Below are 26,470 nucleotides of genomic sequence, written 5' to 3'. Positions count from 1 at the left end.
ATTATCCTTTGCAAGCAATTAGTATGTTAATTATAAGAACATCCTGTTTATTCTTTAAAAGCTCCAGGTCTTCCATTTGGCCAAAGTTTGCCCCCTTTTGATTCTACAATACTTTCATATTCTTACAAAGTGCATTAGAGTAATGACACTCCAAACTATTTTTTAAAAAATTTCATAGTTCAGGTGTTTCTACTAATTCAGACTAATGGTGTAATAAAAAGAATGTAGACAGGTATAGTTATATGAAAGCTGTTTATTAGTGGTATGATCTTACACAAATTATGTAATAGAATTTTGGTTTTCTCATGTGAAAGGGAGATGATGCCAACAGTTATCATCTACCAACTATCACAGTGTCAAGATTAAAAGCAGCAATCTGTACACTTTGTTTCTCAGGGTCTGGCACATTATAGGCGCTCGGTAAGTGTTGTTGCTACCCTCGCTGCCCACCCGTGCCAACAAACTAAACTGCAAACAGGCTAAGCTTGGCCACTTCAAATAGGCGATACCATGGCATTTTAGTTTTAGCTCACTCATCTCTAGATCTTTAAGATTCTGTAGACCAAAGTGGCCTTCTTAAAGATGCATTCTTGTTGTATGCTTATTCTGCTATCCATCTCCCCGTCCTTCAAATATTTCTATCTCTATATTTATTTTGTCCCTTCAATTTATATTGTCACTTTAGTCAATTTGTATTCATTTATTTAAGAAAATTTACCTCCATAGCATATCAAGCAGGTTAAGCTGGTGCTGCAGTAACAAACATCTCCAAAATCTCAGTGGCTTAAACCCACAGAAGTGCATTCCTCATTCATATTTTATGTCCATCATAGGATGTCAGGGGGCTCTCCCCCATGATTTTCTCCCTTAGGAACTCTGGCTGATATAAGTCAGTGGCCAGAACTAGTCACACGACCTTGCCCAGCTGCAGCGGGGAGCAGGCAAGTGTAATCTACCCATGTGACCGGAAAGAGAAGAGACTGGCTATTATGAGCATTAGAAGTTTCTGACCAAACGTAGATGATGGTATAGGTAATATGGTCTAACTTCGCATTTCTTCTCAAGTTTTTTGAAGTACTAGTTTTGCAGTATGTTAACATGTGTTATTTAAAAGAATGCTAGGTGAAGTAAAATGTAATAGGTCTCTTTAGTGAGGGACTTCTCAGAGCCTTTATAAGCCGATAGGCATTGTAGAGGGGAGAGTGATGTATGTTGTTTCCCAAATTTAGCTGACTTTGGAATTCTTTTTTTTTTTTTTCATAGCCTCTCTTAGGCCAGGGTTTCATAGAATATGCTTTGGGATGCCCTAGTCTAGTCTGTTCTCATACAAAGCAAAACTATTAGAATCACGTTTTAATTATTACATATGCTGGGAAGAAGCTTTGTTTTTATTATTTGCTAGAAGAATTGATTATTTGAAGAGTCTGGTTTCTGCGATTATGAATCAAATTGCAGGCAACGTTGTTTTAAAATTTTAGTCATTGGTTACATGCCTGTGTTGAATCCATGGGATTTTGTCTTCATTTAGTCGCTTTTGTGTTCTAAACTAACCACTGAAAAGAGAGAGGTAAACAAACCAGGACCGCACATCTTTGTGGTGATAAAAGATTAAATTGGTTTGAGCAGATGGCCTAAACACATATAATTGTTTATTGGTTTCTGCATTTTTCTTGATTCTCTCTGACCTTCCATAACAAATTTTCTAGAAGTTTTGACGTTACTGAAATGAGGGCTCTGATAAGGAGCAGAGGGACAACTTTTGTCAAGAGGTATTACTTATTTCTCTGCCAGAAGGCTTTGGATTTAAACGTGATGTTTGTTGCCAGGGATTTATGCCTGCATATGTAACAAATCTCAATATGGAAGTTTTCACTGAAATGTGGCTATAAACTTCATGCAGTAAAGCTTTAGGTGAGAAGGTAAAGTGCTTCTCCTGTTTCATAACTATGCATGAGTAGAACTTTATCATGACTAACTCCCAGACCTTTGAGCTTACAGCTTTTTTTGTTAAGTGATGAATTCAGTTTCTGTGAAAAATCATGTGAAATCCAGGCTGAGAATTCAGTTTTCATTTTCTGTCTTGTTTTTTTCCTTTGTGAGCGAAAAGACGTGAAGGGCCATTGCTGTTACGTGACAGGAAACATACTTTAAACTATCGGTTAAATCAGTAGCCCCAATCCCGCCCCTTTCCCACTGCTTTTATAATCAGGACCTGACCAGCAGTAAACTTGCCTTGTGAAGGTGACTTGTGAGGATTTGAGGCAGGAAAAAACCTTCTTTGGAGCCATGGTTCCTAGTTTTGTCCTTTTTGTTGATTTTAGTGTCATTGTAGAAGAAGCATTCGTGACCCATCACAAAAATAAACAGTAAAAAACATTTTTCACATGGCCTGGGGATGACAGGAGTCAAACTTAGTATATCAAGGAGTGTGACAGACATGAGAATATCACTGTTCACCGCAGGGCTGCTTCTGGGCCAGGTCACAGGACTGTTGTCTTTCAAAGGTCTTTCAGGTGTTCGACCACCTCAGATGCTTGTGTTGGCTTTCAGTAAAGGTAGCTTTGGTGTAAGTCTGCTTTTGAGAGAGGAGCATTGATTTCCTCACCTTTGGGGACCTGGAGTGGTGTCCTTTTGTGGACCACCCTTGTGGACCAACCAGCTGAGAAGCCAGATGTTAGGAGGGTTTGTGGGGGAGCCGAGTTTTCACATTGTAGGCTGCAGTGCGTGGTCAGGAGGACTGTAGGGAGGATGTAGAATTGGAAGTTTCAGGGCCAGGCAGGACCCTGTAGACCTTAGTCCGTCCACTCCATCGTATAAGGAGATAAGCTAAGAGAGACCAGGTAAAGTCACACAGCCTCAAGTGTTAAGGGCTGAAATTACCATGTTAAGTGGGTGACACTTCCTTCTGAAGCATTTGCAGATATGTGGGAACACTTAGTCTGCTTGTGACCAGTTCCTTGTGCTGAACCTCGAGAGGCATCTTACTTCTTGGACCACTTGTGATGCATTTCATAATTATGTATATGAGGAGAGCCTACAAGTTAATGCTCATGTTCTCTGTCTTCATTGCTATCAAACTAGCATTAATGTCTATTGGGAAACATTTATTGGGAAAATAGTGTTTTGCCAAAGATTTTTTTTAAAAAGGAGAGAGGTTTTTATTATGGGGGAAGAAGGAAAGCTCATTGTGTATGGAACTAAAAACCAGCACATACAGCATGCCCACCTTTGTTTTAATATAAATAGCAACAACCAAGCCCTGGCTGCCCAGAGCAGGCTGAAGGAAGATGAAGGTCATTCCAAAATAGAAAAGGATCTAGTTAAATATTACTCTGATTAGTCGAGTAAGTTTAAAAATTTTTAGATCCAGTGATGTGGATATAGGTTGGCTGAGGAATTCTCTCTGCTCACAGATGATTTGTGCTGTGTATTATCAATGATTTAAAGGGAGATAAAGGACAGTTCTGAAAAACAGGACCCTCACCTACCCCCTGCCTTCAACCCACTTTGATTTGTAACCCTGCGGGATGTCTAGTAAAAAGGTTAATCTCATCTCCTTTTGGCATCCTCTTCCTGGAATGTAGGACTTGGGAGGGAGTATGTTTCAGTGACTGGCTTCTGTTTCTGGAACCACACTACCTGGATGGAGCCCTGCCTCTGCTAGTTATTGACTGTGGGTCCTTGGTAGGTGACCATGTAATTTATCATCCAAACTGGGTAATTCATGAGCGTGCTGAAAGGGGGTGCTTTTAATAATTGTACCAGGACAACAGGCATAAACTGGGACTGTCCGAGGCAAACCAGGAAATATGGTCCCCCTAGTCTTATCAGATTACCTAATCTCTGTGTCTCAGTTTCTTCTCGTTGTAAAATGGGCATGATGGTAGTACTCACTTCTTAGGGGATTAGGATTAAGTGCAATGAAACATGTAAAGTGTTTGGAATGTTGTTTGGCGCATAGTAACTGTTCAGTAGAGTTAACTCTTTTAAAAAATACTATTTAGGATGCTTAGTTCACATAATAACCCCTTATATATTCAGTTTACTGTCTGTTGTCTTCATATTGTTTCTCCATAGCAATTTTGCTTTTAATTTTATTGAATAAATAATAACATTAACTAATGACTTCTGTTTAGGGTACCTACTCATACTTAATTACTTGCTTTATCTGAGCCCTTTACCCCTGGCACTGAGTTATGTAATTAGCATCTGTGGTCCAGAGAAGGATGGGCATTGGGGCTGTTGTTTATCAGATGGTGGCTAATTAGTAGCCACACTAGAGGGAAGAGTTTTCACAGTTGACCTTGAGACACAGGAATGGTTGGGTGGTTGCTAGACTTCTTCCTTGCCTCTCTCAAATTGGATTTTCCTAGCTTACTGATACGGAGGGTTGCCAGATTTAGGAAGAACAAAGAAACCAGGATACTCCATTAAATTTGAATTTCAGATACTTAATCTGAAATTTAGCATCCCTTTTTTAGTGGAAGTACGTCTCATGCAGTATTTGGCGTGTACTTTTGCTAAAAGTTTGTTTATCTGACATTCAGCTTTAACTTGGCATCTTGTATTTATCTGGCGATTCAGTTATATAGTCGAAAGAGACTTCTTATCCTATAACCCACATTCAGATGTATATACAAAAGTATAGTCCAGTTCCTGTTGTAAGTACTGTGTTACCTGTTAAAAAGTCCACGCTTTTTATCCACCATTGCAATGGACAGTTGAGAAGTTGTTACTGTGTAGCTGCTCCTGGGTACCCACTAAGGCCAACACAAAATGGGCTTCAGTCTTCAGTTGCCACAGCAGCAGAGCTTACATTTGCTCCATGAGAGCCCCTTGTCTGTGAGTATGGATGGACTCAAGCCAGCTCCTTCTCTCTGAACGGGAGTCTGTTGGTTAAAGTGACCTATTGAAGTCTTGGCTGACTCGGGGAGTTCTTGGTTTGAGATTGAGTTACTTTAGTAATAATTTGGGGAAGGGGATTGAATTTTGGATGATTTATATTTCACTTGTCAACACAGAGGCAACAGCTTTTACTGTCATTAAGAGTGACCTTCACATACTCTTCCCATTAAAATCTCTTCTTCCTGTTTTTGACTTTCAGTAGTGCTGCTTAGAAAATGCTGGTGAAGTTTTGCCTCAGTCTTGGAACTCTGTCAGCATTCAGCCTGAAGGGCACTGCATGCCTTTGGGAAATGCTGATTGGAAGATTAGAGGCCACGGAAACCTGAGTGTCTGTTTGCATTTCTTACACTCTGGGTATGATGCCTCGGTTGAGCCAAGTCTTGGAGAAAAAGCTTCACCCCGTTAATGATACACTTGGGGAAATTAGTAATGGCAAGTGAAGGTTGCCATTGTGCCTGCTGGAGAAGAGTGAGCCAGAGAGAGCGGGTTTTGGACCAATGCTGGCTTTTTAATTGCTGCCATTTAAGAAGTTTAATGTACCCAGTTGAAAAAGCACAGGTTCCAGATTATCCTTTGAAGAAAAATGGGCATGGTGAGAGCTTACTCTGAGGCACAGATAGTGTGTGAGTGGATTAGCCAAAGGAAAAAATCCGGTTAGAGCTGTTTGTTCAGAGTATCTGATTTTGAGGTGTATTTTGTTGTTAACTGGTGGCTTTCCAGAAAATAACTCATTTCTATGTGAGGGCTCATGCTAGCCAGGCTTTGGGTGCCGATAGTTATTTCAAAAAACTCGTCCTTTCCTTTCTGAGCGGTCTCCTTGTCTCCTCATTGCTTCCTTTGGTGGCCCTTTGCCTTTGGACATGAATTGCTCCTCAGGCTGTCACAAGCCTGAGGTTTATCATAGTGTTGTAGAATTGATTTGCCTGGTGGGTGGAATATGTGGCCTAGTTGTTTAAATGGCTTAGTACTTGGAGGTGTCGGGTTGGATGAGGATTGGCTGTTTATTCATGGTGGAAATTTTCACCTTTTAGAGCAGTGATTCTCTATCTTGGCAGCACTTGAGGAGATTTTAAAAATGCAGATACATGGGTCCCACCCCCCGAGAATTTGGTTTAATTATCTGGGGTACCAAATGGGCACTGAGACTTTGAAGAGCTCCCCAGGTGATTCTAACCAAGTTTGCACGTTATCCTTTGGTGTACTCAGAACTATGGCTGTAGCCTGTGCTGTTCGGTAGGGAAGATAGGAACCCCGTGTGGCTACTAATATTGAAATTAATTAAGGAAAACTAAAACCTGAGATCCTCAGTGACAGTAGCCACATTTCAAATACTCAGTTCTCACATAAGACTCGTGGCTACTGTATTGGATTTTGTAGACACAGAATGTTTGCAACATGGCAGAAAGTTCTGGTGGACAGCCTACATCTCGGCTGACTGTAGGATGTCAACAGAACAGGGTGGGGAGCCGTGAACATTTGAGAAGTCTGACACAGGAAGGACAGGCTTGGAATAGAGCTAATCCAATGGGACTTGCCAGTACCAAATTGCCACATACATTTCTAGCAGCCTCTTTGTCAATGGTCTTTTGGCCCCAGAAGCTCTGCCGCAGCTGGTGCGATGGATTAGGTGTCGCATCTTGTTGAAAGGCCCCGTTTAAAGCAGGCCAGCCTGAAGGGGGTGTGGTAAACTCTGAGGGCAGGAGAATGTGAACCCCGGGAGTCCAGGGCCAGCGAAGGGAGAATTAAGCTTTATTCTTGCAGAGCTGAGGAATGCCCTTTTAGGGACTGAAGCATGAGATTTGGGATGAAACTAGGTAGAGCAGATTCTGTCCCTTCTGTTGAAGAGACACCTGCCTCAGTCATTTGCCTCTCCTGGCTCATCTCTAGTGTGTGGGAGAGAAGGATGGTGCCGGCACATAGTTCTAGTGAAATAAAGTTCCATGTAGGCCCCTATGTTCTTGGGGCGTTGAGCAGATAGGGTTGAGAGGATGGGAACAAACGAAATCTTTTTTTTTTTTTTTAAAGATGTTGGGGGTAGGAGTTTATTAATTAATTAATTAATTTTTGCTGTGTTGGGTTTTCATTTCTGTGCGAGGGCTTTCTCTAGTTGCGGCAAGCGGGGGCCACTGAGGACTAGAGGACTGAGGACTAGGGAGGTACCGTTAAAGGTAGCCAGAGGAGGACTAGACCAGGGACCTGCCTAAGTCGTCCACACCTCCCCACTCCCCTCGAGAATCAGTGACTCTCTGGTTTCACCTTAGACAGATGTGATGTCTACCTCACTCTTTAGTCTTCTTTCTGAAATTGACATCATTTTATTTTTTAATTTTGGCTCTGTTGACTTCTCCCATTTCATTACCAGAGTCCTTTTTTTTTTTGCTTCATTTTAAAGGGTGGCATGTCACAGGTCCTGCGTGGTCACACTAGCTTGTGTGAGCTTTGAGGGTGATCTGTGGGGCCTCTTTTCTCAGATTTCAGTGTTGTGTGTTGTCTCATCCTAGTGGCTTCTTTGTGATTTACAGTTTCTTTCTTCCTCTCACCATTAAAAAAAAAAAGAAGTCCTATCTCCTGATGTATTTTTGGCTGCAGAATAACTCCAGATGGTACATTTTGTATAGGGAAAAAATAACAGAATTTTTCACACTTTCCCATGAATTATTTTCCTACTTTCAACTTTAATGAAGCTATTAATCTTACAAAGGACTCATTTTGTAAAGAGACTAAGCACTGAACAAACACAGTTGTGTACAATATTTAATTCCACTGTTAACAATTAAGAGAATTGTTACTCTTACATCTTTACATCATTTGTTATTCTTTTACATCTTCAACACCAGATGTTAAAATAACAATCCAATTTTCTAGATTTAGAAAATTTAGAAAAAGAACTTTTAATCCTTGGATTTGACATGAGAAGTGAGTGCTGAAAATGCGATCAAATAAAGTGATGTAATTGAAAGTACTTTGAAAAATACATGGCACTGTACAGATCTAAGTTACTCATTTTTAAAATCACAGTTCTGACTTGAGAGCTGATCAGTTTCAGATGATTAAGAGCTTTTGCAAAGAGCATGCATACAGAAATCCCTAATTGGGAATGTTTTGCAAAATATTACTGAGTATATATCTGGGTTGTTTATAGAGAATGTTCTTTGAAATGATCTTTTCACTGTGATTTTTAATTAGTTGGATTTTTCTGGATCAAGGAGAGGACCTGTGATCTGTTCTTTGAGCCTAAAATATTTTTAATCCTAGCTGTGTGTTTCCATAGGAATAGGAGAGCACCTGAGCCTTAATCATTCATGCTGATCTCGCAGAGCCACCCCAAGTCTGTTTAATTTTGCTGGGTTGATGATGCAGAGGATAGAAAACAACTTTTTGGAGATTTTATAAACATCTTTTTAATTCTGAAAGTATTTAAAGGGTCTTTTCTGGTAATGCTTTAGGTAGGGTCCTAAGTTCAGGAAGGGTCCACCAAAAAGGGAAAATAGGACATTCGAGCAATCTTGAAATCAACACTGAAATGGCAAAAAGAGCATTCTCTCAAAAGGCAGTCTCTCCAGAAATTTTGGATTAAGAATAAGTTATTTTAAAATAACTGGATACTTTGATGAATGACCATGTCTGGGTTTCCCCTGAGTAGCGGATGTGTTTTATTGGACTAATAAGTAGGACCACTGCCTCACTAGCATCGATGGGTGTGGAGCTTCAGTCAGAATGTCGAGTGCTTCCCATTGCTGAGCTCTCTGCGGGCACCAGGGCACAGAAATGAGACAGTTCTGCCCTCGCTGGGCTAGCGTTCAGAGGAGGAAACAGGGAACCAGTGACAAGTCCTTGTCACAATTACTGTAAACTGTGGGCAGGTAGATAGATGATGGTTGCAAGGGGATAGGAACACCTTTCTGAAGAAGGATGATGCCTGAGATGACTCTTGAAGAATGAATGGTGTTAGCTGGAAAGATTAGGGAGTGGGAGTGTCCCAAGTAGAGTGAACAGCTGGTACAAAGCCAGGGAGAGAGAACAAGATGGTGTGCTTTGGGGGAAGCGTTCTGTTATGGCCAGAACAGAGGGAGCATGTTGAGGATGAAGGGAAATGAAACAAGGCGTAATGGCGTGTACCCCTTCAAAGGAAGTCTTACCCAAAAGATGAAGGGGGGAGGGTGGTGAAAGATTTTAGGAGAGTTTGTGTTTTTCAAAGCTCACTTGAGCTCCAGTATGGAAGAGAGTGAATTTCAGTAGGGCATAGTGATGGCAGAGTAAGCAATAATTAAGTCAAGAAACGCTATAACCAAAGTCAAGTTTATAGTTCATAATTTTGGGGGGGAGCCAGAGAAATTGCTAATAATATACCTGAGTGACAGGAAACACTGCATCCTAGGGCATCATGGTCCACCACTGTGAGGATTTACTTTTTCTCCCACATAGTCATATATTGTGAAGAGTCTCCAAATCCATATTCAGAGGTTGAAGATTTGCCCACGTTATCATCAGGACTGTATAATTTTCAAATGTGTTCTCTTTTGATTACAATTTGGTAGAAAAAATTTGTCATTACCCACTGGATATTATGATTTGAACTGTTTTGGTAGTCAACATTCGTGGTCAAGGACTGGTCAGAAATAACTGGTCATATTATGTAAGAATAATTTTTTGGAGTCAGTATATTCCTGAAGAGTTGCATGTGAAGTAAAATTTTGAACATTGTATTTTAAGGGCCTTCTAACCATATGCATCATTTAAATTAATCTTTCTGAAACGTCTGTGGTTTGAAGAATCACTTTTACGTAATTTACTTCTTTTTTTTCTCTTGTCTAAATCCAGGTTTTCCTATTAGCCTTTGTTTATAGGCCCTTAAAGAAAATAACTCCTGATTATGAGAGTAATACAGGCCTGTAATCCCAGGGTAACTCTCGTTAACATTTTGATATACTTCTTCCTGGTCTTGCTTATTTGCAGTTGCACACACACATACACTCACGTCCTTACATTACACTTTTTAATATAATTGTCCTCACTTTGTTACATTATGTGTTGTATTCATGTTAAAAATGTTTTTTGAAAACTTTTTTTGTGGCTGTGTAAAGTACCCATATAGTCCCTTATTACTGAGCATTTAAGTTGTCTTCAGTATTTTTGCTGCTATAAAAAGTACAATGATGAGAGCATTATTGAATTCAAATTTTCATCCGAAGTCACCTTTTCCCGTAGATTTCTAAGAGGGGAGCGCTGGATCTAAGGAGTTTCATTTAACACCTGTTTCTAAGGCTGTGCATTCCAATGACCTCCTTGCCAGGTGTCTTACTTAACTGCCTTGTGTTGGCTGACTGACTCCTGTGGCAGATGTCTTCAGACTTAGGCTGGTAACATTTTATATGGGATTTGGTTTTTGTTACTTAAAAGGTTTGCTTCTGGAACATTTATGTAAATCACAGTGGTCTTCAAGCTGAGGACACATGGACATGTGTCTTATGTCTCAAGCAAAGATACTCCTAGCCTACAGTAGAAATGTAATTGACTACTGGGTAGATTTCCTTTCTTTTCATGTGGAATAAGAATGAGATTTATTGGCTTGTATAAACTAGAGCAGAAAAGTTAATAGAAATAGTAAGAGCTGTCAGACTCTGTTTAGCTCTTTTATGCTTTTATACACAGATTCTTTTAAAACTATGTTTAGAAAATCATGTGCAGTTTAATGTACAAGAATATTGAATACAGTATTTACCAGAAAACCCAATCCTTTGAAGTTTAGACAGAACCAAGGAGCACTTTTCTCATAATCTCCCCGATGTCCCAGATTACTCATATTCTGTAAACTGTATGCTTTTATGTGTTCTGAATTTAAATAGGTTTAAGTTGGAGGTGAGGGTCCCAGCCTAAGTGTCAAGATAGAATATTTCCATGTAGAATTGCTTTCTTTTTTCAGCCCATGTCGTATTTACTGCTGAATAGACCTCTTAAACAGAAGGCCTTTTCAATCTCACCTCTAATTTCGGGTGCTGATAGGGTGGCTATCAAAAGACACGGAAAGTGAATATAACTCCCCCGAAGTCACATGAGCGGGTTACTGTCTTTTCTTGGAGCACATACAAAGAAAGGATCCTTCTTCAAGACTGATATAATCACAACATCATGCTCTTTCTCACAACACCACTGTAGAGAATGCCAGAGAGAGAAGCAGTTAAGTGGTACCGTCCAAATCCTGAAAAGAACAAGGCTCACCGTAGGGGAATTGGGCAGTGGAGGGAGTACAAATTTTTATGTAACTGTAATTAATATAGGCATGACTCATTTGATGTTAAAAAAACTTGGTATGTGAAGATTGAATTTTAAAAGTCACAGAGAATGATTATTCACACTGTAAAATGACTCATCCCTTATAAAAGGATTTCTTATGTTTCTTTAAAAAGGATATTCCCCTGGTGCATTTGGGTACTTGTCTGCTCATTGTTTTTTGTTTTTTTTTAAATTTTATTAGGATGTCCCATGGTTCCGTTTCTTAAAAAGAATTACCATATGACCTATGATATGACCCAGGTGTTCCTAGGCATTTACCCAAGAGAAATGAAAGCATGTATCCACACAGCAACTTGGACACAAATGTTCACAGCAGACCTATTTGTGGTAGCCCTAAACTGTAAACAGCTCAAATGTCCATCACAGGTAAATGGATACATAAACTGAGTTGTATCCATACAATTGAATACTACTCAGCGATAAAAAAAGAATCAGCTATTGTTATATGCAGCAACATGGGTGAATCTCAAACTAATCACGCTGAGTGAAGAAGTCAGACAGAAAGAGAGTTCATACTGAGTGATTCCATGCATATAGAAGTTACAAACTAATCTACCCTGACAGCAAATCTGTGGTTGTCTGGGGGTCAGGGATGGCGATAAGTTGATGTGGGCCAAGAGGAGTGGACTACAGAGGGGCGTGAGGAAACTCTTTGGAGTGATGGATATGCTCATTTTCTTGATGGCGGTGATGGTTTCACAGGGGTATACATATATCAAAACTTATCAAATTGTGTAATTTATATATGTGCACTTCATTATAGTTATTACATGGCAACTCTCCCTCAAGGAGCCCTCTCTCCACTTGTCTACTGGCTCCACCACTCTGCTGTAACCTACTCAATCCACTCACAGTCAAGAAGGTGGGCAGGAATGGGCCAACGATTGTGGTCCAGTGTGCAGAATGCTGTCTAGATATGGGACCAGGGGTACCGTGAAGCCCCCCCTGCAGGAGATGAGGTTGAGCTGAGTGTAAACTAGGGTTTACACTCAGTGTGTGTGCAGAGTCTGCGAACTGCGAGAGCGTTGAGCTGCCTGGAACTAAGGGTGTGTGGGTTTGGGATGACACTGGGGAAAAGCAGGGGCCTTGTGTGCTTATCAGATAGTTTGAAGCTTTGTTTTGAAAGCCTTGGGGCATCATTGGTGGTTGGTAAGCAGGAGAAAGACAAAATCAGCTCGGGCCCTTTGCCCATGTCCAGGAGGATGTGGGGAGGTGGCAATCTCAGGTTCGGAGCTCAAGGAGCCCTGATGAGATGCCACTCCCCAGGCTGTCCACAGAATGTTCCTGCTGGAGAGAACCTTGTTATCCAAGAGGGACTTGTCTTGCCAGACAGCTCTGCTCTGTCCAAGAAACTGCATACCGCACTGGAATCCCACCTGTACTAATACTTAAAATTTCTCATTTCAAAAATAAAGTGTTCTTTGTAGAAACTAAGGGAAACATGGTTTCCTTTAGAAAATAAGAAAATTTAAATTGCCTTTAATAGCACCACACAGTGCTAATAACTACTTTTAACATTTTGGTATATGTATTATTCCAGATAAAAGTATGTTTTCAAACAGAAATAGAATTGTCATATGCTTATTTTGTTACCTGTTATTTCATCTGAGCATCATCCTGTTTTACATGTACATATAAAATATCATTGTTTTTATTGATGTTTGAGAGTCTGCATATTATGATTTATTTAACTAAGCTGTTTTGGGATTTCTTTGTTGTTATAAAATTTTGTTATAAAAATTTTAAAATTCTGGAAAAATCAGAATTTTATTAAAAGTAAATCCAAGAATGTACAACTTATTAAAAGTTAATTCAAATGTACTTTTGTTTATATTACAGAAAAATAGTCTTGGTCTAGTGGATATTATAACTAAATGAAGGAGACGGAGGTCTACTTCTATAGAATTACACGTGGGTACATACAGTGGTTCTTTGTTACCCAGTGATAATAATTTCATCTGTGCTGTTCAGAAAAAGTAACCACCAAGGTGAACTTTATTGTTTCAAAGGAAGATTTCTTCCTTACCAGAAATAAGTTAAAAAGTATAAATAATAATAATAAACTTTTTTGAATGTTCCATGAATTGTTTTAAGCATTTTACATGCATTAACTCATTTAATTCTCAAAACAATGCTATGAGATATAGGTTCAATTATTATTCCTGTTTTACAGATAAATAAACTGAAGCACAGAGAGGTTGGTAATTTGCCCAAATAAGTGATCAATTTAGATTATGAAAACATATTGAAGGTCACATCACTAGTAAGCAAAGGTGTGCAATTAAAATAACAGTGAGATGTCACTTTAGAGATATCTCTTTTTTTTGTAGTGATCTTAACCTACTTGGTGTGATCATGGTGGAGGGGAAACAGGCCTTCTCCTGCAGTGCTGGTGGGAGGAACCATTTTTGTAGGGCAGTAAGTTTCTGATCTAGAAATTTACCCTAACAAAATAATGGACAGGGTTACAGAGATGCTACCACATTCATGAAAATATTATTGAGAATAGTGAACAATTATGTATCTTATAGTAGGGACTTGGTTAAATAAAGTTATGGTACGTCCATAATGTACAGCAGTGCTCAGCAGCAATTGCGGACAATGATTTGGGCATACGGTTATGGAAATAGTTGTTCGGGAAATTGTATTCTCATCTCTCGGTATCCGGAGGGCGTTGGTTCCAGGAACACTCTCCTACCCCATACAAAAATCTGCAGATGCTCAAGTCCCTTATATAAAATGGCATAGTACAGGTGGCCCTCCGTATTCATGGATGCGCTCATGGGTGCGGAGGGCCACGTGTAAACGGGGAGAAACATACAGCGTGGAACATGAAGATCCAACGTCTGTCCACGGTCTGAGCTCCTGGTTATAGGTATTCAGCCCCCCAGCAGGAAGCCAGCATACTCGGATCCCGCCTCTGTTTACTGCCAGAGACTCTTGTCATCTGTTGACCCATACGATGCGTGTCTGGTCAAGGAACCCCTAGGGTTTCTGTGGGGAACCTCTGGGGTTCTCTGAAAGTAAGCATCATAAAAATGCCTTGATCAGAAGAGGGAGAGAAGGAATGAGTATATTTTGTTATAGATCTTTTATTGACTTCATTTAACAAACGCAGAAATAGAATTTTACAACTGGGAAGTCCAGCCACAGCAGAACTATGAATTAATTTTGTTTTTCCAGTCTTCCTACTTTCGTTCTTTTCCCCTTGATACTCCACCCAAAGAGTTTTCCTCTTTACTTCTTTATTGTCCTTGCACTCAGTTCTGGGACTTGACTTTTTTTCCTACCAAAGTTTAGCTGTCCTGTGTCTCATTTCCCCTCAAGTTCTTTTGGATTCAGATGTTATGTTGAACAATGACTTGATGTGTTACCCTTCTTAGGCAATTAAACTTTCACAACTGCCTTTTCTCAAAGGTGTAGCTATTTTAGGAGTTGCAGAAATCGTAACACCCACCCCCATCCCACCCCTCAGTGGCAGCTCACCCTGAATCCTCCTCTGAGACAGAGAATTTAAAGGCTGCATTGATACCAAAAACTTTGTTTCCGTGTTACAGAAAGAACCTTTTGTGCTGTGCTTTCTGCATTTTGAAAGAATGTCCGCAAATATTTTGGGAGCTGAATTTCGGGAAGGGCTACCCTCTGGCTGAACTCTACTTAAAAAATCCATAAATCAGGGTTTCTGCCCTTCACAGCAGGACAGGTGCAAGTGTGCACCAGTGACCTAACAGCCAGAGACCATTTCTGCAGACATTCTGTCAGGAGAAGAATAGAACATAACAAAGGAAAAAACCAAGCCAGGCTTTCTTGTTAAGGACGTTTATCGAGAACCAAGCTGCTGTTGACTTGTTTTTCTATACTTCTGCTTAAAGAATGGGCATTAGAGAGTCCCAGTTGGAAAGCCCCTTTGCGTTATGTTTTATTAGGTTGGGGGCACAGCATGGAGATGGGAGTGCAGGGTCTGGAGCACAGCCAGATGGAGAGGCAGCAGTTGAGCATTGCCGTGCTTCCACTGGGGCTTTCTGCCATGGTGGAATTGTTCCCCATCTTCGTTTTTCAGTACTGGCGTCCTGATCTGTATGTGGCTTCTGAGTGCCCATGGCTAGTACATTGGAGGGCTCATATTTAATTTTTATTTAATTTTCATTCATTTGAATTTAAGTAGCCTCATGTGATTCGTGGCAACCATTATTAGACAGCGCAGGATACACTCAGAAACCAGACCACTTGGTTTCAAATGCCAACTCCACTAACTTTACCTTTCTGACCTTAGGCAATTCCTTAACCACTCTGTGTCACGATTTTCTCATCTATAAAATGAGAAAGATAAGAGTGGCTACCACGAAAAGGATATTTTGAGGATTAAATGAGTTAGTATTTGTAAAGCTCTGAGGCCTGGCACATAGAGCTGTGTGTTTGTTAAATAATGCAAATGTACATACATCCATAAAACTAAAAATTAAAGCCAGATCCATGTTATATTTTCTCTCAGGAAGCATTTTTCTGAAAATCCTTCAACACTGTGGAGATCAGAAAAGTCGTTTATTCAGTAAATATTTATGGAGCCCTGACTTTGTGCCCAGTGCTGTGCTGGAGATACACATCGTGGGGCATAAGAGACTTGGTTCTTATCCCTCATCCTAATAAAATAGGTAATAGAGTAGCAGAGTGTTCTCACCTAGTGGTTATGGGACTTTAGAACAGGAAGGTAATTCAGAAGTAGGGTAAATATCCAGGTATAGATGCAGAAGCCTGGAGAAGCTTTGTGCCTGTTCCTGGTCAGCTAGCTGGTTTCAGCTTTCATCGTCTGGCTACTGACTCACGCTTCCCTTTGCACCTGTGGGGCCAGGTGTGTCCTGGGGCGCTCCCTGCCCACTTCAGACGCCTTGATGTAAAATCACCATTTGTTCTCTTCTGCAAAGGATTGATCTTTCAATTCTCAGATTATGATGATGATCCTTCTCCTATTTTGAGCCTTCTTTATACAATAGTGGAGGTATCGGATCGTAGTTTTTCGTGTTTGTTTTAATTTTTACTCCTTACTTAATAAAAGTTAGAAACCCATGTTGGTCCCTCCAATTTTTTTTTTTGCCTTTTAGAGGTTTGTGAGATTGAAAAGTCTGTACTGGACCATACCGCTCCATTTGGTTTATATGAACATTTAAAGAAAATAATGTAAGCCCCAACGTTTATGAAGTACTAAAAGTGAGAGGCTTTTGAGCCGTAACTGATTTGACAAGAAATGGATATAATGAAGGAAGGGGACTGGTTGTTGGCCTGTTGATTTGCTTTCCACACTTGCTAAAAAGAGCGAGAAGGGGAGAAGATTGACCAGTTTGCTTTACATATGAAAAATACTAAAATGTCAGCATGGACCAGCCACTGACATATGAAAAATTGTTTAACGTTAAGTCTCTAAACGATGCCCTAAAAACATAACATTTGTAATTACGTAATTAAATTAACAAAGGCTACAGGTAATAGAAGTGATATAGGAGGCGTTTTCTGGCAGATAAAGCTTCAGAAACTTTCACATCTGCACACGATTAGGAAGACCCTGTTGTTACTTCGCTTTCTCCCTTCCTTAGCCCACATTTCTCACTATTAACTAATAGTACGTAATAATAAAACCCTGGATGTCGGCCAGCCAAGAGTTCTGGCCAACTTTTAGAGTGTTTGTGAAAGTTGAAAAAGCAATGCAGCTGTTATACTGGGTACTTTCCAACGGAGGATATGTTTTCCAGATGAAAGTGCAAATAGTAATTGAAATGTAATCAATATTTTTGGCATCTTGGTATTATAATTCTTTTCACTTTTTGTTATGTTAATTGTTCATTTCTTAGGACTTGTTTTATGTTTTTTTCTGTGGCCTATAATCAACTGAAAGTGAGGGAATGAACGAATGCTTAAGTAGTTTTTCATTCTTTGTTTAAAAAAAAAACCAAAAGAACAATGGCAGGCAGTCTCATTTGTTAGCCGAAGACGTATTTAAAACAACCGCAACATTTTCTTTTAAGATAAGTTTATTGTGAGACTCACGTTTCAGGCAGCAGAGGGAAGAAAATCTAAATTCCAAGTACGTTGTCCAAATTTTAGAGCTGACTGGAAACTTCGAGATCCTTCAGGTAGGCTGCAGCCTCAGTGCTCATCAAGCATTTTCAGGGCCAGGTTGGCCCTACTCGGTGATGAGCTCACTTTTTTCATTCCCATCCATCACCCTTTAGGGGGAGGGGTGCAGATGATTTCACAGATTTTGGGGGCTTAGGAAATTTTTGTTTTGTTTAAGGTAGAAAGGGCTCTAGTTGATCAGTTGTTCTCAACCCTTTTACAGATCCTGCTGCCCACCCACACCTGACCCTAATTAAATCACAGAATCACCAAAAATGATGGTGATGTGTACCCAGGGCTGGGAACCGCTGTTCCGCTCCAGTCCTCTCTCTTTACAGACGAGGAAACTGAGGCCCCGAGCCTCTCGGTGACTTGTCCCAAGGCCTCCCCTGGGACTGAGCTGAATGTGGGGTCATTGTTTTCTGGAAGGGATGTCAGAGGCTGTGAGTGCAGATCTCTGGTGATCTTCTCCCCAGAGGCCTGTGGACGGAGTCAGGCCAGGAGGCTGCAGGGAGCAGGACCCAGTGCACAGGATGGAGCGTTGAGGTCCCCACTCCTTTCACCCAGGTAGAAACCGCCCTCTGTTTTCCCACTAGAGCTATCTACGTTCCTCAGTGACAGGGGAGATAAACTGCCTCAGGTGCTCCTTTTTTTTTTTTTTTTTCTCCCCTAGAAACAAATAGGTTTGTAATTAGCTAAATGAGATGGCAGCTTCCAGACCACTTGCCGTTTATCACCAAAGAGCCTTTTGAACAGCTGGTCCCCTCCTGCATCTCTTAGAGGCTTCCTTCTCCCCTTTTAGGGAGCAGTATATATTAATTAGGCACAGTGTTTGGTGTAACTGACAATTACTAATGCTATGTTTGTCTATTAGGGATAACTTAAGCCAATTAAGTGCTAACTTAGCTGGATAGCAAGGTGCAGGTATGTGTTATCCAAAAAGAGGGGCTGGACCGGGTGCACTCTGCATTGGTCATTTCCAGCCCTCCTTATGTCCGAGGCTTGGTCTACGATGCCCTCCTTACCTGTACTTCCGCTGCTTCCTGCTTGGGCAGGTGGGTGCTGCAGCTCGCTGCACACTGGACAGTGGGACTGAGGGCGATAACCCAGCTCACCCCCTCTCCTCGCACGGGGCACCTGTGGTGCACCCCACCTGGGGGAAGAAGCCTTAGGAGAGGAGATCACAAAGCAGGGGGCCCGGGGAGTTGTGAGAGGAGAGGAAGCCAGGACGTGGAGCAATTTATGTGCAGACACTTTCCTTGAGAAAAGTTGGAAGAAATTTTGGTAAGTGTTTATAGCTCCCTGAAAATTTGTGCTGCAGGTGATGATTAGCATATTTTGGAGCGTTTGGTAGAAAAACATTTGCATTGTAAAGCAAGACTGGATTAAAGGGCTTTGGTTCATTTCCAGACCTGCCATTTATTCTTGTAATATGACAGCATCCGTTTCCAAATGTGAAACTCGGAGAAACGAAGAAAAGAAAAATGTTCGTGTTTTTCTTCTCAGGATGTCAATCAGAGAATTCGCTCATCCTTTATCTAAAATACTCACTGGTCTCTGAAATGACCCTCCATCGCCACCCCCAAGAGGGAGACTGTGGCTGTGATGGGGAAGCTGGTGATTTTCTGCTTTCTGGCCCCGAAGGCCTCACCCCTGCTCTCATCTGGAAGCTGATGGCGAAGGTTTGTTACTCTTGTCAGGAGCCGGTAACAAGGACCTGAGGAATGTAGGCCGCGGTGGGCAGAGGGCATGAACTGAGCCCTGCGGGATGGTCAGGCTGACAGAGTGGTCTGGCTTTACCTGCTTACCCGCTGCTCTGGGAGGTGCTGGTTAACATCAGAGAAGGCTGCTCCTGACATCGCTATTTCTGGCAACAGAGGCACAGCAGAGATGGAAGAGACTGCCTGCTGTGTAGAGGAAGTCAGATAAATATTCACTTCAGAGAATGCGTCTTGAGGCCTGCATGTGTATGCATGGGTGACAGCTCCCTGCTGCCTTTTCCTGCCCACGGTTCTGGATGTAAAGATTAACGGGTTTAGCCTGAAGTCCATCAGAGATGTGTTAATGAAAAATTTATCTCAATGGGAAACCAAGGGCAAGCGCTGGCTTTGCCGGCCTTTTTTTCCTTCTTCTTCTGTTTGGAATGTACACTGAAAGCAAGGGGGAGGGGGCTCCTCATCCCTCACTTGGAAAGCCTGTTGGACTGGTTAGCAGGAACTTTCTGGAACTTCTAGAGGGAGGTTGCCGGAGAGTGTGTGAGTCGTGAGCAGTGGGGATGAGGAGGGGCTGTCCCTCATTCAGAGCCAGCCACGAGCCCTGCACAGACTCCTGGGGTAACACAGCAGCCACCTCACCTCAGAGGAGCGCGCTTGACACCCCTGCGGTTCCCTCTGTGGTCACGAGGAAAGAGAGCTGATCCTCCCGGCCTGCGTAGCTGGAGTCCTTCCCGGCACGGCAGTCATTCTGGATTTTACACTAAGAGGGGTTTTAACAACTGGGTACGTTCTTAGTCTTCTAGTAGCGATCCCTAAGTTTAAAAAAAAAATCCTTTTCCTGTGTGGAGCTTACTCTACTGAGCCTATTAATTAAAAAAAAAGAAGAAGAAAAAAGGAAAAAAAGACATTTTGGGACCCTGGTCATGCAGTCTCAACCTGCCCCCAAGACTGGAGTCTCCATTCTGATGTAGTTTACTCGATTTCTTTCCATCTGGAGATATGAGAATGATCTCGCAGGAACTTGGCCAGGCTTTTCAGCACACGGTGTAAGCCAACGGCTGCCTTCCTCTACTCGGAACACTAGGCACAGTGTGAGGGGTTTCTTTGCTCACCTGCTTAGGGCTTTTGCAGTCAGAGCAAAACCCTTCCTGTCATCCTTCTACAGGCCATTGTGGGGCAAGATGCATTTTAGAGAAATCTCTTTGACACTGGCTCCCTCCTCCCTCCCTTGGAGAATCTGAGGGATTTAAAAGGATCCAAGGCAAGAAGTGTCTCCATAAGCATGAAAATGACCATCCTTATAGGTCACCGTTTTGATCCATGCTCTCATCACTGGTCTTACAAACAGGCCTTCTCTTTCTCGTCTTTGAACGGATCAATCAGTTCTTTTTGAGCAGCGCATCAATACAGAAAGCATAGGCCCATTGCCATAAGGCAACACCAGCCAACTTCTGGCTGAGAAACTGCTAAATGCCTGACTCTTCATCATCCCATCGCTGAGTGTGGTTACAAAGAACGGCTTTCCTGTGTTTTCTTGATGCTTCCAAATGTATCAGTTCACTTTTTGCAGACATGTTTTGGTGATACCATGATCTGCCTATAGAAAGTGAGCGAGATAAGGACACTTCTGGGAACTGAATTTAAAATAGCCATAATAAAACAAATTCTGCAGCCGGTGTGGTACCTTGTTTATTTGATTTGGTTCGTCACCAACTCATCTTCTGAGTAACCCCGTAGTTATGCCAGGACTAAACTGTAAAATGACCGATGCTGGATATGTGAGCACTGACCTTTAAGTGCACTAGGTGGGACTGATGTGGTCCAGTCCCCTCTGTTAGAGCAAAAATCTGATCAGGAGAATCACAGAGAAATTTCTTTTTTTTTCTTTTTTGTGGTATGCGGGCCTCTCACTGTTGTGGCCTCTCCTGTTGCAGAGCACAGGCTCCGGACGCGCAGGCTCAGTGGCCATGGCTCACGGGCCCAGCCGCTCCGCGGCATGTGGGATCTTCCCGGACCGTGGCACGAACCCGTGTCCCCTGCATCGGCAGGCGGACTCTCAACCACTGCGCCACCAGGGAAGCCCCACAGAGAAATTTCTTAGGGAAACTTGAAATGCGGTCCCCTTCTCCCCAAACTGAAGAAGCAAAGAGAGGTACAGAAGACTTGTGAAGCACTAACTGTTTTATATTCTGATATTCTATGACTTTCTTAGATAAAAAACTTTTTACAGTTTCACATCTATTTAGATAGCAGGAATGTCTCTACTTTTTGTGAAGGACAAAACCCCAGGCTCAGTAATATGCCCTCAAAAATATGTCACATCAGCATAGTCAGTGTTTTCCAATGAAAAGTTTTTTAATAAACAGATGTTTTATTTGCTACCTTATGATATTAAAAAGTATAAACTTACCTAATAGAATAATTGTTTTGATAATAAATATTTCCAGTGGTACACTTAAAATTAATGTTTTCATCAAAATGTAAAAGCTGTTTTCAAAACTCTTTGCCCATTTTTTTCAGTGGGGTCGTGAAACCCAATGTAAATGTTTATAAATGTTTGCAGAAGAGTACTTTTGTTTTAAAGAGAATGCAAATGTTCTCTTAATACAAAAACACCCCAACAAAGAATAGTTGTAATTAAAGTAATAGATATTCAGTTAAAAATAGAAAAAAAACGCTTCTTTTGGCGTATCATCAGCCCCATGGAAGAGAGTGTGGTGTATACCTTGGGAACTAAGTTGTGAGTACTGTAGTATTACTACAGTGTGCTGATCAAAAGAACGGTGAACATTTTCTGGTTAACCAAATCACAGAGGCCTGTTCGTTGGAAGGGATCTTGGAATTCCTGAAGCCCAGCTTCGCACCCAGTGCTCTGTCCTACTGTGGCTGCCCTGTCAAATGATACTTTCCCACCCAGAGTGAGCCTCTGGTGGTGCTGGTGAACTCGCTTGCTCTCGGGTCAGCCCTCTGCATTTTTGGACAGCTCTAGTTGTTCAGAAAGCTCCTTCTAACCCTGAGTTACTACGAATTTGTTACTCACTGCCTGCCAAGGAGTCTGTGCCAGTGCCGACATGAGGGCTCCTAAAGCTACTTAAAGATAGTTGTCTGGTGTCTCTTTAAGACTTTTTTCCCCAGAGGGTCCTAAGTCCTGGCCGGGACTCCCAGGTGTCTTACAGCCTGGCTGCCCCCTTCTGGACACACTCGAGTTGCTCAGTACCATGGGTGGTTACTTCATGTCTAACAATTGCACTGCCTTTTGCTGGTGCTTTGTGTTGAGCTGACCACGTTTTCTTTGCACTGCTGTCAGTTTTCACGACTTCTAACCTTGGGTACTTGAAAATTCTAAATGTAGGACTTGATGTATTCTTAGTCTCTTCTTGGTCCAGGGCCCTCCGTGGGTACTCAGTGTGCTTTCTGAGATCGTAAGGAAGGTGTTGACTAGCTTGGGCCCTGGGTTATGAATTTGTCCCACCACTCTTTAATCTTCAAGTCAGCACCCTTTGAGTATGGCTGTTCAGCCAGCAGTAAAGATTTGATTTGGGAAATCAGCCTCTGTAATTTAGATAGAAATTTGAGGTTGCCATTTGAAGTTTTTACTTTGGTGACTATGGGAAATCAAAAATTCTGAGGTGGTAAGTAGAGTAGAAGAATTAAGATATAGATAATCCATTATCATTTAGGGGTTTATTTCAGTTTTGTTTGTTTGATTTTGACTGTTTCTAGCTTTAATTTGAACAAACTTACCATTGGATAAACTGGAAAATTTTTCTTCTTGATACAGCTGCTTTGGTAGGGAAAGTGCCTATCATACCCTTGGAAGATTAAAATTGTTGAGTATAAAGTTTATTCATTAAATGTTTACCTATTGCCTGCCATGTGCTAGGCATTATACCTAGGGATATATTGCTGAAAAAGAAATACCTAATAATTCATGGAGAGTATGGTATATAAAGTGAGATAGTCAGTTAACAATTATACGGGTAATTTTTTAAACACTCTTGGTACATGCCACGAGAAAAGATTGCAACAAGAGCGTATATATAGCAGGAGGCCCTGGGCTGGGAGCTTCAGAAGAGCCTTCCTGGAGAAAGTAATGTTTAGGCTGACCTGTTTCTTGTTTATCTGTTGTCCCTATCTTTAAAACTCACAAATTATTGAGAGAGAGCAGCTCCACTGCTAATGAGAATAGAAAGCCTTCCTAATGGATACTTTTTGGGTTGGAATTGGCATTTAATGGCACGAAAGACAGCTTAAGGGTTCACTCAGACACCACTAAAAATCCAGCCACTGCTGGGGTGCCCACCCCTTGATTTTCTCTCTCTACAGAATCATGGGATGCTAACATAATTTGATTCCCTCCAGTTCTCTAAATTGCCCCACTGTCCTGTTCATTCTTCACTCTTGCTGAGTCTGACAAAAGAAACAGCTAACTTCTTTGAAAGTGTTTGGAGGAAGGAAAAACAAAGTACGTGTTACGTTGTAGATATTTTGGGAAGTAGAAAACTAGTTTATTAATAACACATTTCAAGGAGATGAAAACGCAGGCTTGATTTTGGTCAGGCAAGGACTTCAAAAATACAGTTTCCAAAATCCCATCACGAGGGAGCTTTTAAAGAAGGAAAGTCAGAGCAGTCTGGGTGTTCTGGTTCTTGTTCTTTAAAGCCTATATCCCCCTGTTGCGGAGACAAGGAAGGTTGCTGGTTTCTTTTGCTCTCGCGTGCTCTCTCTCTCTCTCTTTTTAATTTAAAAAATTATTTATTTTTATTCAAGTATAGTTAATTTACAATATTATGTTAGTTTCAGGTGTGTAGCATAGTGATTCAGTATTTTTGCAGATTATACTCCATTTTAGGTTATTACAAGATAATGGCTGTAATTCCCTGTGCTGCACAGTATATCGTTGTTCCTTTGCTCTTGAACCTGATTGAGGACTTTGCCAGCTAAGACCTCATTTTCATTTTGAAGTAATTTGAGCAGTAGAGGGGGAGCCCAGCAAATTTGAATTGCAGGCCCCTGCCCCTGTAGCTTTGGAAAGGCCGTGCTTGAGCCTTTGCCTTTCTTCCAAGCTTGGAGTGCTGGGCTGCTGGGCAGGGTTGGATTATGGCCTGGCCCTGTGGTGGATGTGTGTGCTTGTGTCTGGTCACCTATGGTGAATGTATGCTCATGGTTCTGTATCAGAGAGCTCCTCTGTGATTCTAAACATAGGCAGTATTTTAACCACTGTGGCTCATTTTTCTCGCATGGCAGTGTTTAAATATTATTGAGAGCCAAAGTGAATCTCCACATTTGCCTTAACTGACCTTTGTTACCAAGCTTCATACCGAACACCTATGTAGTCAAGTTTTTAAAAAGTAATGTGTGGAATTCTAATGGATTTCGGCTTGTATATGTTGTTAACAGTGTTTTTTTTTAAAAAAAAAACAAACACCTTTTTTTCCCAAATTGATAGGTTTAAACAAATTTTAGTAATTTGATCATGTTTGATCATGTTAAAATGGTAATTATTTGAATGTTTTTTCTGGGATTGATGTCACTTCTCCTTTTCAAGTATCATAGGCCAACCTTCACTCATTTGGTTTATTTGAAAGGTTACAGATTTCTAAATAGTTTGGGAATCATTTGCCAACCATGCAGAGGGGGAAGGCTTGCTGCTGACGTGTAAGTCCAAGCAGTGAGGGTTGTTTGAACTGCTCTTTGAGACAATTTAACTAATAATATTTAGACCTTTGGAAATTTGGCTATTATTAGACAAGCCTAGGATTTAAGTCATTTTCCAAAGGAGAATGATTCTCAAGATATGACATATTAAAATAAGTATGTTTGTTTATCCCAAATGAGATTGTGAAATTTGTGATTATTCCATTCCTATCCAAATATGACCCTTCATATTTTGTTGGTTGAAAATAAATTTCTTATAACAATTTATCCTTTGCTAAATGAATCTGGGTGAGGAGACTGTTGCCCCTTACATAACAATTACAATTTATCCTGATCCAGGACACATTATTATTTACGCAGAAAGAAGCATTGTGCTTCAGCATTAGAATGCTCTGTTGGTGACACTGCCCCTGCCACCTGCCATTTTCTTTCACGATTGTTTCTGAGCCTCTGCGGTGGCTTAAGTGCTGGTGCTGGGGACATAAAGATGAGCGGGACAGAGAGGATCCTGGCCCTCATGGAGCTTAGCGTGTGTGCCTCGTTCATTATTTCCTGTAGTGTTGCTTTTCATTGTGGTTTTACATATTTCTGTCATGTGATCATTATTCCAGGAAATTGTGATACGCATTTTCGCTTGGTAAGATTTGCAGAGAATTTAGGCACTGGGCTGTTCTAGGAGTAAAAGTCTGCTTCCAGATAGCATGTTATTGCTCCTCTGTTGTTCAGGCACTCAGGCCTTATAAAATTTCCCAAAGAGTAAGGCCATGAAGTGCCAAACTCACTGAAAGTCAGGACTGGCGTTTTGGCAGCAGTAACATTAGACCTACACCCTAATGTAATTTAAAACTATTCTGGAAGTAAAGGGAAGACCAAAGTGGTGATTTATAGCAGCTCAGAAACCCCACGCTGGCCATAAGACCATGGTGTTAGGTCTGCATTGAGTTAATGATTTCACTTTTAATTGCTTTTCTCTGTTAATAGAACAAAAGCAAGGATAGCCTTTAACTGCCAAGTATATGACGAAGCCTTGTATTTTAATAGGAATTATTTTTAAACGTTTTTGTTTGGTTCAAATTAGGTGATTTTGAGGCTTATAGATAAGTACTGGAAAAGCTGACCTTACTTTCTTGATCTATTTTCGAAATAAAGCTAGTGTTAAAAAATTCTAGGGCTTACAAATTTATATTTAGAATCTAGATAGTATCATATGTAGGCACAGAAAATAAATAAAGTACTTTGTTTAAAATTTTCAAGTACAAATAGTACATAAGGATAAATGTCTATGCCATGTATTAAGAATTTTTCTTTTGTTTAAGGCACTCAAATAATAAATCTGTTTATAATTTTACTGTTCATTGTGCAGTTCACTCTGTAAAGTAGAGGGTCAGGGAGATGCCTTGTTATTCCCCCTACGTTCTACTTTTCCTTGTAGAAGAAATGTATTCTTGGTCATACTGTATAATGGTAAGTTCTTAAGCCACCCTGATGTAATCTTTTAAACAGATTGTTTTAAAATAAAACGAATCATAGTCAGTGTATTTTCTGATAGTGAATCTTTTAAAATAAGTAATTTTCTTTATAGTTAGGGTAATTTTGCTACTGCAAGTAGTAGAACCTGGTTTAACCTGCCCATGTTAAAAAAAATAAAATTTGTCCCTACAACTTTATTCATAAAATTAGAACTGGCCTTCCAGTGGCATCTTTGATCTGGGTAGGAAAGAGGTTACTTCCGAATATTGGGAATGAAGGTGTCTTAGTCTGTGTGAACTGCTGTTACAAAACATCATAGA

At 40.9% G+C, this 26,470-nt stretch overlaps 2 protein-coding genes across 3 annotated transcripts in view; one reads left to right on the top strand and one right to left on the bottom strand.

Moving 5' to 3' along the window:
• LOC125960783 (uncharacterized) overlaps positions 1 to 19,166 on the bottom strand; it is a 37,442-nt gene extending 18,276 nt beyond the window's left edge. The window contains exons 1-3 of the mRNA XM_049695804.1: positions 19,108 to 19,166; positions 18,333 to 18,460; positions 6,447 to 6,595 (exon numbers count right to left, since the gene is read on the bottom strand). Coding sequence (XP_049551761.1) covers positions 6,447 to 6,595; positions 18,333 to 18,460; positions 19,108 to 19,166 — 336 coding nt within the window. The remainder of the gene's footprint in view (positions 1 to 6,446; positions 6,596 to 18,332; positions 18,461 to 19,107) is intronic.
• Positions 1 to 26,470, top strand: part of SPTBN1 (spectrin beta, non-erythrocytic 1) — a 193,690-nt gene that overhangs the window by 16,812 nt on the left and 150,408 nt on the right. The window lies entirely within an intron of this gene.

The sequence above is a fragment of the Orcinus orca genome, chromosome 13 (assembly GCF_937001465.1).
Source record: "Orcinus orca chromosome 13, mOrcOrc1.1, whole genome shotgun sequence".
Taxonomy (NCBI): Eukaryota; Metazoa; Chordata; class Mammalia; order Artiodactyla; family Delphinidae; genus Orcinus; species Orcinus orca.
Note: the sequence above shows the minus strand (reverse complement) of the source record. Positions and strands in the feature narration are given on the sequence as shown.